This window comes from Elephantulus edwardii, unplaced genomic scaffold (genome assembly GCF_000299155.1).
Source record: "Elephantulus edwardii isolate Elephantulus edwardi_28Jun2011 unplaced genomic scaffold, EleEdw1.0 scaffold00345, whole genome shotgun sequence".
Classification (NCBI taxonomy): Eukaryota; Metazoa; Chordata; class Mammalia; order Macroscelidea; family Macroscelididae; genus Elephantulus; species Elephantulus edwardii.
The window spans coordinates 488,692-503,108 of record NW_006400095.1 but is presented as its reverse complement, the minus strand read 5'-3'; the positions used below and the strand labels follow the sequence as shown (position 1 = coordinate 503,108).

General features: G+C 39.5%; 1 protein-coding gene across 1 annotated transcript in view; it reads right to left on the bottom strand.

Moving 5' to 3' along the window:
• The window catches only part of SLC13A1 (solute carrier family 13 (sodium/sulfate symporter), member 1), an 85,431-nt gene that overhangs the window by 12,447 nt on the left and 58,567 nt on the right, over positions 1-14,417 (bottom strand). The window contains exons 9-12 of the mRNA XM_006901801.1: positions 11,140-11,259; positions 6,010-6,108; positions 5,509-5,610; positions 657-763 (exon numbers count right to left, since the gene is read on the bottom strand). Of these exons, the coding sequence (XP_006901863.1) occupies positions 657-763; positions 5,509-5,610; positions 6,010-6,108; positions 11,140-11,259 (428 nt within the window). The remainder of the gene's footprint in view (positions 1-656; positions 764-5,508; positions 5,611-6,009; positions 6,109-11,139; positions 11,260-14,417) is intronic.

Here is a 14,417-nt window from a genome sequence, read left to right as displayed (position 1 = left end):
TGTGGTAACAGATTTGTCTTCTGTGGAGTTTATTTGCATTTCTTCAGGACTATTCACTCAAACCATGATCATCAAGTCAGAATTGACTCATAGTTGACTCTCCAGCCAATTTTTAAGACTGTAAATCACATGGTAGAAAACTCCCCAACTTTCTTCTGAGGGGCCGCTCGTGGATTTGAACCTCCAGAGAGGCTTGACCTTTGTGTAAGCAGCCTAAATCGCTGCCAAAAAGGCTGTAAATCATATTTCTCTTTGAATTTCTCACTTTTTTTTTTTGGTCCTCAGCTTTTAGTATAGAAAGGTTCATCCACAAAGTGATGATTCCTGATCTTGATGCTGTGTTTCCTACAGTGAGATTAATTCTGGTTGTAGCAGGGAAGGACTTTTATCCCAGGTCAGATAACTGCATTCATTCATGGAAGAACCCTAACCACGTACATGAAGGAATTGATTGGCCACTTCTGCAAAGAGTGCTGTCCTAGTGTGTGGAGAACACGTTTCGCCTGGTTAGGGTCGCTGTGTGCAAATAGACCTTGTAGGCTAGATAGAAAGTGTCAAGACGTCCTGTCCTTCTGCTCAAGTGCTAACTGAAACCTACAGGGTACGTTTTTAACTCTTCTGACAAAATTCACTCCGAATTATAAATGATACTTAACCTATTTCTCCCGTGGGTGCGGTTTTCGTCAATTTCTTAGCTGGGATAATGAAAAACAAGAGTCCCACAACTAAGGCAACTGTGGAATCTGTAACAAACCCTTGGTACCTGAAAAGGAGAAACAAATATAATAGAAAATAGCATCCAGAAATTATTTTTAAAACCAGCACTTGTGCTATGCATTAGAGAGTTGGACAGTGAATAGGGATGATAGAAAGAGGATTGATGCCTTTGAGCTGTGGTGCTGGGCAAGAGTGTTGAATATACCATGGACTGCTAGGAGAACAAACAGGTTTTTCCTGGGGAGGGTGAAGCCAGAGTGCTCCCTGGAGTCAAGAATTCTGAAGTTTCGTCTGACATATTTTGGACATGTTGCAAGGAGGGACTGGTCCTTGGAGAGGGACATCATGTTTGGCAGAGTGGAGGGGCGGCAAAGGAGAGGAAGACCTTTGATGATATGGATCGATTCTGTGACTGGAGCGGTGGGAATAAGTGCATTTGAGATGGCTAGATTGGCACAGGATAGAACAGCATTTAGAGCTCTTGTACATAGGGTGGCTATGAGTTGCAAATGACTCGATGGCACATAACAACAACAACAACTTGATTACACCACTAAAACATAAACAGTAGTGGTGATGTAGGTAATTTATTCTGACTCATCTTTTATTAAATTATTGATGTCTACCCAAATGGCAAATAGGAATGACTATTGGGACCTCGATGGCACATAACAGCAACAACATTGGGAATATCAGAATCATATCCCTTTGTAATTATAATATAGGAATCACTCCTCTGTAGGAGTAATTCCACGTAGGAATTGTTATTCCATACAGGGAATATTCCTAAACAACTATGAAGGAATATCAGAATCATACCCCTATATAGTTCTCCTTATTTTCAATACTCTATGTTCCTATACTGATATATACTACATGTGGCCTAGTGGCAAGGAGCTGCATTGCAATCTCAAAGGCACTGGGTTCAAGGCCACCAGCTGCTCCACAGGATAAGGATGGACAATCTCCTCCCATGTGATTAACTACCTCTGAAAACCCGCCAGTGGGTCTGCTATGGGTCAACAGTAAACAACAAACAAAACCCCTCCAATATGTTCCTATACTGATATACCAACTTGGCAAACTCCTTTTTTTATTATCTTAAAGATGTGCTGATTTCTCCTTTAAATCAGTTGTAAAATATTAAATTGGTAGAGAATTGAAAAGGAAACCATTTCTAGCATAAGCAAAGCCTTTGACGAAAAACATCTATTGAATTGTGGTTAGACATGGATGCTTCTAGAGACCGAGATACTTTTATGTAAATCATCAAAGGATTTTCTTGGTCTTTTAAGACTTAATAACTGCTTCTGCAGTTATAGACTCGAGCTATATCTACAAATGAAACAAACCTACTTAAATCTTTGTACTTGATGAAATGTAATCAAGGTTATTAATTGCTGGAATAGGTTCTGAGAGGCTCGTAAACTATCACTGTACAAATTTAAGAGTGATTCAGGAACAGATGGGGTCTTAGAATCACCATAGAGTCTTAGAATCACTTAGAATTCTAGTAAATATGACAACTTCCCAGAATCCTCGACAGTTAAGAAGCATCTGGTGGTGAGGTATAAGTGAAACAGGCATAAATTATTATTATTCCATTGTAATAGTAAGTGATAATAATAATGGCATCTTTATAGTATGGCAGGAAGTATGCACACCCTGCAGATTATGTAACCTCCATCTTGCTGGGTGATGTGTACATATTCTAGAATCTCTTTATTATTATAATTTACTTCAAAAATTCTAATAACCAAAGAAGTACAGCGTATCTCCAATCTATCAATTTTTAAGTCATCTACATTATTTAACTATAGGACAATTTTCTTTGACTGATGAGGGGGGAAAAGCCTGCTGTGGAATCCTTTATTCTGCCAGCTTGACCATTATTTAGAATTGTATTGCTCCTTATTTCTTTGATTTGAGATACAATTTTAGGTTGGAATATTGCCAGAATGAACATCATGTAACCTGATTTCTTTTATGTGAAGAGACACACTGAATGCATCCTGGGTTCAAGCAGATGGAATGCTAACATTAGGAGGTAGTTAGAAATCATTCTAGCCCCAGAATTTATACACACATCAAATCTCTACATAACAGATACATTTTACGAACTATACACTTCAGATAAAATCAAGTCATATATATATTTTTTCAAGTCATATATATTGAAGTCATTAATTTTTTTAAAAAGTTTTAAAACAATTTGTTATTATTTGCCACTTTTTATATTCATCATGAAGTTTGTTGTTGCTTTTCTTATAGTTGATTATTTGGTTGGTTGTGTGTTTTTTTTTTTTAGAATTCTGAGTAATAGGAGCCCCTCCTTAAAGGGAAAATATCCTGTCTTTCCACTACAAACAAAACCTTTCCTGAATTACATTTCCTCATAAAGAATAGAAATTATAAACTGCTTTTATTGAGTTTCCTATTGGGATTTCTCCTTAACTTTTATCATTGGATTAATCTCAGGTCTTGCACTTTGGTAATTATAGATCCACTTTCCCTGTGTAGGCAGCGGTAAGACTGAGCTTGTAAGAACTGGGAGAGGATTAATTTTCTTGTTGGTCTGTATCTTGTCACAAAACTACAAAGCATGAATCCAATTAGGCAAATGTTCTTGCTTTGAATAATTGGATGATGCTCTTTGCTAAGACCTCTTTAAATAAAAACATTGCTCCTTCTAAAGTAAACAGTTTTGAAAACAGAATCTGATGCTTTTAAATATGTCACCATACGGTATTACTTGACTGGTGTGGTCCTGAAAAACTTGGACTCAGTCTTTGCGTCTTTTTTAGAATATTGGCAATGCCTGTGTGACCAGAAGGTTCTGATTCAGGGAGGGCGGGAGGGATTCCTTCTTTCCAAGTGGGCAGAATAAAATTTCAGTTTCTGTCTAAAAATACTTGGGCTTTTGCTGGGGATGTGAGATAGGAAACCAAAGTCAGAAATCCGTTGATTCAGGAATCATGGTATTTCAGCGAAAGATGGATTTGGAACATAAATCTCAAAACTGAATTATTTATGTTGACATGTAGGATGGCCCTTAATTTAGAACTCTTTGCTCCAATCATCCCCCTCACTTGAAATGACTCAGCCATAACTGCTTCTATATTAGACTCCGAGACATAAAATTAACTCTGACCCAGCTTCTAACATCAGATTTTTAAAATCGGTCTTATTACTCATTCAGGAATTCCTGATCTATAAAGCAGGGTGGGCTGAATGTGTGGTGAATCAGTACATAAACGAACACAAGTGAAGAGAAAGACAAGATATTGGATCAAGTTCATCATCTTCTGTAGAAGTCAAAAGTCAAGTATGCAAAAAAAAAAAACCCTTAGAAACACCACCACCAACAACAAAAAAAAACCCAACACCAAAAAAACAACCACACAATATTCATATCAGAAAAATAAGAATTGAGTGAGAATTTGGGATTAAAAAAATAACACTTTCTGAAGCAGATGGCTTGATAGGATTTTGGTGGCTTTTGCAGCTAGATAGCAATATTGTGCAAAACTTAGATAAGGGTCTAGAAGAAGGGTGAATATACTCTGAATCAGCATCTGACCTAGAGCTCCGTTTCACCCATAACCCGAGTTCAAGGGTGGAAATAGGAGTGCCATCATTCATTATCATCCCTAGAAAATATTTTGCATTTTGTCCCTGGGAGTTTATGCTCTATTAGTCTAGAGTTTTTAGTTCTAACAGATCTCTAATGATTCCATTAAATAGGAAGCTATTATGGTCACCCAGTAACTTGGAGCTTATTATGACTCCCAAATCAATAATCAAAGAAAGGAGCTACTAAGTTAACTGGCTGGTTAATCCTGATTACCAAAGGGAAGATTACACTGCTATGACATAATGATGATAAAGGAAGAGTATGTCTAGAATATAGGACATTCTTTAGTCCATCTCTTAGTATGACCATTTCCATGATCTGGTAAATCTACAACTTAATCCGTATAGAAATATGAATGGCCCAGAATTCCATAAATGAAGATTTGGGTCACCCAACGGAGTGAAGTACCATGATCATGTTGTTGAGGAAAAACACAGCAACAAGCAAGTAGTTGAAGAGAGAATTTTGCTCCCCAGTGCAGCACAGCATTTCCTATAAGGGGAGAGGAAGCACTATTCTAATTCATATTATTCTTTTTTTTTTTTACAAATGAAGAAACTGAGAGGTTAAGCTATTTGCTCAAAGCAAGTGAAAGAGTCAGGATTAAAAAGGAAGCAATGTGGCTCCATAATCTATACACCTATTCCTCATGGAACGCCACCTCTAGGGAGATTTTGTTTCTGATTTTGTGAACTTGGATGTTGTTGCTGTTAAGTGCTATCAAGCCATAAATGATTCACAGAGACCCTATGAACACTTGAATAACTTTTGTCCTTTCTCCAAGTTCATAGGGTTTCTGGAGACAAGCTATTTTGGAAGTGGATGCCACTCCTGCTTCCAAGCTTGTTTTAATTGGGGAGCTCCACCAAACACTGTCCACCACGGGTAACCATCCATTATCACATTTGACACATCAGTGTCACAGAGTTCAGTTTCACAGCAATCACGTGTTACCTCTGTACAGCACAGGGGAGTGTAACTATCGAAGTTCTGTCTGGGCTCTTCATTATTACCCCCTACCCATGGAACTAAAAAGAATGTCTTTCAGGGCAAATGGAAGAAAAAACCCAAATGTTTCATCAAGTATTTCAGAGCTACTGGGACCATGTAGGAGAGAAGCAGATAGAACATAAGGACAAATAGAATGTAATACTCACCCTGAGAAAAGCTTAGACCAGCCCGAAGCGAACCCAGGGTCTCGGCTGAACCACAGCAGAGCCATCGCAGTGAAGAGGATCAGGGTCACAATTTCTTGATACCTGTGAGGAAATTCCAAATCCCATCATTTCCCATTTTCTCCCTTGGGACTTTAGTAGTACCTTCCAGAGCTATTGTCAGAAGTCATCTTAACAGAAGACTTCACACTGCAAACCATGTATGTGCCAAAACATGAGTGAAGAGCATCAATGCACCTAAAAAAGGTCCTCCTCCACTGTGGGTCCCTCAACTCTTTGCCCTTCAACCTGGTAGTCACAAGCCAGACAAGGACATGTATTTTGTCATATTAAGTTCTATCTACAAAGGTGAGTACATTGGGATGCTTATCAAGTGTTAGAAACATATTACACTTATGCACTAATTACATTTAAACAATTAGAGTATAAACAGTGTGTGTGTGTGTGTGTGTGTGTGTGTGTGTGTGTGTGTGTGTATCTTACCTCATGGGCCCGAGTTTCCTATATTCTTGTTTAATCACTTCGGCACAAGCTTTTTCTCTGACAGTTTTCGTTTTGCCACACTTGAACATCTCCTTTAAACTAAAAAGAATAAGCACAAAAAGAATAATGCAAAGGATTCTTCCAACATCATTTCCTTTTATGAAAGATATTTATGTCCAAGCTTCACCAAATATTAAATTTCTATTATTGTTGTGTTGTTGATTGCCATCAAGTCGAGCATGACTCATAGCGAACCTACAAGCAATAGACCTGAAGTCTTTCTATAACTACCGTAGCTTCTCAAAGTTCATTGAGTTTCCAGAGGCATGATGTTTAGGGAGTGGACGCCACTCCTGCTTCCAACTAATAACAAATATATGGGCTTTGAACCTTTACCTTTACCCCCTTTGGAATGTTCTCTCCCACTGTGCCTTGTTTTGCCTGGTTTGCTCACTCATGTCAAAGCTCAGGTTTTGTTCCTTATTTCCCGCATCTCCCACTGATTTCTTCATCTTCCAAGCCCTTTGGTGGCACTGACATTGTTTCACATTCCACTCATGTCTAATCTAACACTTTATTGGATACAATTTTGATGATTACAGAGTCCTAATAGAATGGTGTGTTACGTGTTGGGCAACCATTCTAAAGGTCAGTGGATCAAATCCACCAGCTGCTCCTCTAGCCAAGCATGGGTTGTCTCCTTCTGTAAGCACATATAGCCTCAGAAATCGGAGGAGGGGTGCCATAGTTCAGAATCACATCCATGGCATTGGGCTTGGTTTGAGCATCTTCATTTTTTAATTTGCATAATTTTATCCCACTAGTTGGTGAATGATTGAGAACAGGGGCACAGTTTTATCCTACTAGTTAGTAAATTATTTGAGATACTTTCTTTGGCTTAGTGTCTCCAGAATACTAGTGTATATGATAAATTGTTGATTGATTGCTTCATTAGTACCTTTGGCACATGTATGGCTCAGTTGACTGCCAGATCTACCACTCCTTACAAAAGGTTAACATTGCGCTTCCCAGTAGGGCAGCGGAATCACATTCATTGATCATGAGCAAAGCTAAATTAGATCTATGCTCAAAAGAAAAATTGGCTTGATTATAATTTTTTATTCAAGTTTCTCAAGTCTTGATGTCCTCTTTGCCTATTTCCCAGCTTATTTGCAATAGCTATCAGTCTCTATTTGCTTACCTTACTAAATATTCTGTGAGGAAGTCCAAGGTCTTCAGAATTTTGAACAATTTCTACACAGCACTACTCAAGATCAATACTTCATAAATAATCCAATAAATAAACAAGTCAGTAAATAATCCATTCAGGGGGATAAATGAATGTAAAAATTTCTATGGTTTAATTAATGAATTATAACGTAGATTTCATGTAGACGATGAAGGAAGGTATAATTATAAAATTATTGGAACAATCATACATTGATTAGTGAGTAGGTAAGAACACCAGGGAGATGGAAATGTGACTAGTACATAAAGACATATTTATCATTTTTTCCTGTAACTACTATTCAAATTTGTTCAGACTATGGTCACAACATAAAATCACTCATTCTACACATTCACGACCCCTCTATGCATGAATCACTGCAGAGAAATTCTTTTGCATTGAAGGTCAACAAGGTAAAAATGCTGTAATCTCAAATAACTAATGCTAATCTTAACATTTTACCACTGAGCTCCAATGGCGTAGTGATAAGAAACTGTGCTACAATCTCACAGGCACACGGTTCAAATCCACCAGCTGCTCCTCAGGAGAAGGCTGGGCAATCTCCTCCTTGACTTCTGAAAATCTACTGGTAGGTCATCTGTGAGCCGGCTCTGACTTGACAGCACACAACAACAATAGCAACGTGATGTAAATACCACCAGGAGGAGAAACTCCTCCATTTTTGGGAATCAGTGCTAGACTAAAAAGGTGTAGTTAAAGGAAATGATAAGATTCTCCTTAGCAACGGATTTTTCCCTGGCCATCTACACACTTACTTTGTCACTTTGGTTGGGCACGATAAACAGTTAAGGCAAAATAAAATTGGCATTGCTGCAAATGAAGGTTAATGCCTTCACAAAGGGGCTGATGAAACAGATGACAATCCATCAACTTCTCCATTTAAATAGGTTCAGTGGCACTGATAGATGAGCTTCTCTTCCCAGGCGTGGTGGGGTCGTTTATAATGGGTGAGTTAACTGTGCCAACAGCCAACGCACTAATCAGAATGTATGGGCACCTGCCGGGGAGGGGCTGATCACTTCTGCCTGTCGATCTAAAAGCTCTGGAGGTAAACACCCAGGCTGACAGAAAGGACAATGAAAAATTATCTGGATCATGAGGGCGTGCAATGTCTAACTAATAGTGGACAGCTAGGGGACTGTTTCAACATGCCACTGATCATGATTTATGGTCTGGGTCTAATTATGCACTTTACAGGAATTTTTTTTCTTCTAGAGAGAACACTTTTTTTCACCTAACTGTCCTTTATCTTACAATTTCTCCTCTTGGAGTGGCAAGCCATTCCAAAGGAATGACAAGGATTGTGTATGCAACCCTTATACTCCTTGGAGGCAAAGATGATGAAGCCTCATCTCACCTACTCTGAGTATGTTGCTAGGATAGGTTATTCCTTGGAAAGGGACTTCATGCTTGGGAAAGTAGAGGGACAGTGAAGGAGGGGAAGATCCTCAACCAGGTGGATTGACACAGTGACAGCTCCAATGGGCGTAAGTGTCTCAGAGACTGTAAGGATGGCACAGGATAGCACAGGCTTCAGATCTGTTGTTCATAGCATCGAGTTGCTATGAGTCATACTCAACTCAGTAGCATCTAACAACAATATGTATTTGTACAGCCACCACAAACAGCATTGAAGAAGGGAATGGCTAAGGCTGGGACTGAACTTGGGATTCCTGTCCCTGCACCCTGCATTGCTCTCTGTACATCTTAACAGGCCTCCCAAGCCTTGGATTCCCAGGAAGGGGCACTTGGTATGCAGCTGGCCTCTCTCCACCGATGCCCACCTGCCGAAGCCGCTGACAGTCCACACATTTGCTTCGGCAGGGGGGGCGCCACACGCTGCTTTCACAATCTGGACAAACAGAATTTTTTAAATCATCAGCACCATCTCCCTACTACTAACCAAATTGGAGCAGTTCTTGAGAAAGAAAAAATAAAGCAGGAAAAGACACTAAGTGGGAGGGTATCAGCCCTTCTCTGACCAGGCTTGCAAATCATTGTTTCAGGGCCTGGAACCGACTTCGCCCTGGTGCTATGCTTTTCCAGATAGCTGACTTGGACATCCAAAAAGCTGACTCACTGATTTGGAAGGAAGCATGTTGCTTTATTCATAGGGTCTTAAAACTGTTTAAATAAAATATTAAAAAATTAATTCAGATTGTCAATTCTGCTTCGTTTTCAGAGGGAGAAAAGAAGAAATATTCAAGGTTTCTGAAATATTTGTTCTCATTTCTTTTAGGGCATGACTATGCAAATTGAAAATCTGAGGCATCAATTGAGATTTCACTAACAAGTCCTATGGAATTTAAATCCTGTTGCCTAGGTCACAAAATACAAAGGTATTTAAGAAATACCAGCTTCAGCCTCAGCCAAGGTGATATTTTGAAATTTCCCTCAAAGCATAAGTACTTGGCATTTTAGTAGCATATTTATTCTTTCCTAATCAGAGTTTCCTTTTGTGACTTTATGTGCTTGAATTGGATTCACACCATGGAGAATTGCTTGTTGGAAGTTATGGTCCGGCCGGCCCAGGCCTTTACTGTAGCTTACATCTGGCCTCAGAGGAACCCCGGCCTCTGGGCTCCTAACCTACTGCTCTGTCCCACAGAGCACACTCTCAAATCTTTTCTATTTGATTTTGCGAGGTGGCATTATCAGATTTAGTATTGGCATGACTCAGGATGTCCCGCATACTACAGTGTAAAGAAAGTTAATGATTTGAGAGCACTGCCATGTAAAAACCAATGGAGAATCCGCTCTGCCAGCAAGCGATCCTCCGTCAGGTCTGTGAGGCTGAACATCTCCAATGGGGAAAACTGTCCATCTGCCTCCCATGGTGGTTTCAGACCTTTTGGTCCAAAGCTCAGCATATTGAACACTGTGCCCCAGGACTCCTTGGAGGAGAAGCAGAATTGCTTACAATGGCCCTTTGGCACGTTGGTCTGGGATACTGCATGCTTTAGTTATGCACTAATCACACTTTAGGGAGCTCTGGTAGCCTAGTGGTAAGAAGCTGTGCTGCAATTCTAAAGGCAGGCAGTTCAAATCCACCAGCTGTGCCGTCAGAGAAGAACAGACAATCCCCTCCTATGAGATTTACTGCCTCTGAAAACTTACAGGAGAGAACCATTTAAAAGGGATATATGATTAGGTATTATTATCATGACAGGAGTCCAGAATGAAGGCTGCATAGTGGAGTGGACTTGGGGGTAGGGATTGTATAACAATGAAAGAATTTCACTTTTCAAAGAGAAGAGCGAACTGGGGCGGGGAGGGGTGGGCAGGAGAAAAGTGAAACAATGAATGAATGGAAATCCAAAGTCTCTGTAAATTTTCATTAAAAGTAATAATAATAATAATAATTAATAAATAATAAATATACAGCAGGGTCAACTAGGAGTCTGTTTCAACTCAATAGCACACAACAACAATAACACTCTACAGGTTTAGGGGACCGAGGAACCCAGACAGACCGGGATGAGATTCTAGCTTATCCTTAACACAAGTTTTTGTACTTAGGTGGTTTTGTGGGTAAGGAAGATGCGGGAATCAAGCATCCTGGATGGATATGAAGGAGTCTGGGTAAGGAATTTAGAACTTGTAACCTGAAAACCCAAACAATTGTCATCAAGTCTATGTCAACACAGAGACCGCTTGTGTGGCAGCGTAGATAGATGTGTTTGCACTCAGAAAGTTCCCAGGAACTAAATTCTCAAGCAGACGGACAAGATTTTCTTCCACAGCACCCTCTAGGTGAACTCAAACCTCTGACTATGGTGTCAGCAGAGGAGCAAGCTAACAGTTTGGATTAGCCAGGAGCACTTTACCCAGGGACTCCTAGAGGCCTTGAAGTGTCATATTACTACAGATTCCATACTTACTTGAATCCTAGGTAAAGCCACTGAAGCCAGATCCAAGACAGGATGAGCATAATAATCGCAACTGGGAAGGAAAATATAAACCAGGATCCAAAGTTGATGCACTGGCAATCTGGATAGCGCCTGGAAAAAACACAGAGAAGCGTGCTTGCAAGGAGGGAGGATCATAAGCCTTTGTGATGGTCACTGAGAGGCTGCAGGCAGGGAGGAAGTGGTGGGACGTTCACGTCTAGGGTTTTACATTTTGTCTTCTCTTGACTCAGCAACTTCACAATCATGGGCATATCCCACCAAGGGAAGAGTGGGTATGCTCTGACTTGTAATCCTTCACACTATAAGGAAATGTTTCAGAAAACATCAGCATGATATTCAATATACGCTCAGTCCTTGAGTGTGTATTTTGTACTTGGGTCTGGATTTTGCTGTTGGTGGTGACATTATCAGTATGTGAGTGTGCTTCCATGGATTATTCAATGTGGCTTTTCAGCTGCCATCACCACCATGCCAGCTGCTCTTTTTTGATAATGAATAAGGAAAGATGCATGGTGGATTTGGAAATAGGTGTAAATGTACCTAACTTGATGGATAATCTAGTCCCATTTTACCCTGGAAGCTGCAGTTCAGGCATCTATTTAACTCTAACCAGCTCCATGTTTTCTGCTGTAACTGTTGTCCTCTTTGCTTCTTCTGTCCAAAGCAACGGTAACCTCTGTATCAGGAATAAGCTACTTTAATCTTCTTAAGTTAGATCATTGTTTGACACTCAGTCAACTGGAATAACTATGGACAGATAAAATAAGAAAAACCTTGTGAAAAAACATGAACTTTTTGTATCTTTTTTTCCTCAGTTTTTTATGAGTACTATCAGAATAACATAAAAAGTCTAGATAAATAAATACTTTCATTAGTTACCTCATATAGCTTCAAAAATACAGTCCACATACAAAACAAGTTCCCATAGAGTTACCCATTATAAGATTATGTAAAAAACAATAGGGAATCTGAGTAATCTGAAAAACCCTTTGGTAATTTTTCTTATAGCAGTTGAAAAAAATGGGAAAATAGAAAGGTGACAAAAACACTCTTGACATATTTTCATTATTTTTAAAAATCACAAAATGTAGAGAACTTCACAGAAATCCTAGAGTGTGAATGTCCATTTAAACTATACTTTGCATTCTGTCATTTAAATGTTACCACACAAATAAATATTTCATGCTAGATGAATACACACACACACACACACAGACACTCATTCTAGATTTTTTCCTCCTTCCTTTTTAAGATGATTCCATATGGCTTTCTGGATTAAATTTTGTGTCCCCCAAAAGACATGAAGACCTTTGTAAAAGAGAAAAGATATGATATTGAATTTCTAAGCCTTGCCTGGTAAATGCAATGTTGTTAGGAGGAACAAGTCTTTCATCGACATTGCTATCAATTAACGTATAGCATACAGAAACCTTAGTCTTAGTCTTCATTCTCTCTGAGTGGGTCTTGATAAATGAGAAGATACGAAGACACACACACACACCCCTACACATACAGACAGAGGGAGAGAGACAGAGATGTGGGAGAGATGTCATGTGAAGATGCATCTCTAAGAAGCAAAGGGATATTATGGCTTGTTAAAGGGAGAGAGCCATGGGAAAGTTTCTCTCTAAAAGCCCCTAGCAGGAATCCACAGGTGACTCATCTCCAGAATGCTAAGAAAATAATGTTTGTTCTTTAAAGATGTCAGTCATTTGATGGGAGTTTGTTCTAGCATTCTTAGGAAACAAAAACTGCAATACAAAGGTGTTTTCACAAAAGGAAATAATAGTTGGGTTTTAAAACTCCAGATTTTCAACGTTTTTGTTTCACCTACACAAACGTATTAATCTTCCTGAGCCCGAGAGTGATCATTAGCAGCTTGAGGGTAATTTTTACCTTGAAGAGATTCACAGCTCAGCATACACACTTGTGCAATTAGAAAGTGACAGATGATAAATAAGAAGTGCTAGAGAAGAAATGAAATTGGATGAATGGAAAAGTGCTTTATCATGTCCAAGAACCTATGCGGTGAGAATTGCTGCTCATTTGGAAAAATGCTTGCTGTCTGCAGCTGAAAAAGAAAATAGGAAGCAGAAGCGTATTTGGCATTAATTTAGTAGCATTGAAACACAGATGATCAATGTCACTCTGTTCACCCTAAAGACACTTAGAAATACTGCTTGTTTTCTGTTTGGAATAATGCCCCCAAACCCAATTTCCGTTTCAACCATCTGTGGCTTCTACCTTGAAATCAGTTCATACTCCTCCCTACCCACCAGGGGAAAGTCTGTGTAATTTGTTTAACTCGAGAGGGACTTTGCAGAGTTTTTGCCTAAAGGGACAGTTCATTTAGAAAAACAGAAACCTGAAAACGCTAAAACTTTCTATTTCTTTTTCTCTTTTCACTTCTTTCATAGTAAGAAGATACATAAATAAGACAAAAGATGTTGGTCTCCTGATCATAACTTTTCCACGGATTCCTTGGCTGATGGGACGCTCCCAGAGAGTAGTTACCCGGTAGTATTCCTTTTAGCACACTCCCACCCCCCAGAGGAGTCCTTGGGTAGTAGAAATAGTTGGTGTTCTTTACTGTTAAATAAAAGTTGGACGTTCTGGTAGACCCGGAGGCTCCCTGAAGAATGCCCTGGTTATCTACCCTGACAAAGCAGCCACTGAACACTCTGAAGCACAGGTCTACTTCGAAAAGACACATCAGGTCAGCATGAGTGAGAATCCACTCAATGTATTTAACGAACGGGATAGAATGAAGAAGCTAAATGATTGTGAATATCTGCCTGAAGGAAATTGAGATGAATACTTTTCTTTCACTCCAAAATATGCTTTGGCAATTAATTATGTGCCAGAAACCCTGCTATTATTTGAGATGTGATCAATTTAATAGACACGGTAGGGGTGCTCCTGATAACAAACAAAGACGCATGTAAAAAACTAGAAAGTAAAACAGATACAGGTACTAGGAATGTAGTTGAAGAGGGAATAAACATTTCAATGTGTGGTCAGGGGAGGTAATATTGTAGATGTGATCTAAATGGCAACATCATGTGTGTCATCAGAGGACAACAGTCTAGACAAAAGAAAGAGCAGGTACAAAGGCCCTGAGGTAGTGGTAGAGTGTGGCAATGGGTAGTGAGTTATAGTGTCGTGAGATCAAGTCTAAGTAGCAGAGGGATGAGGATGTGTAAGGGGAGAGGGGACTAATCATGGGGTTGTACAATTTGATGGGGGTG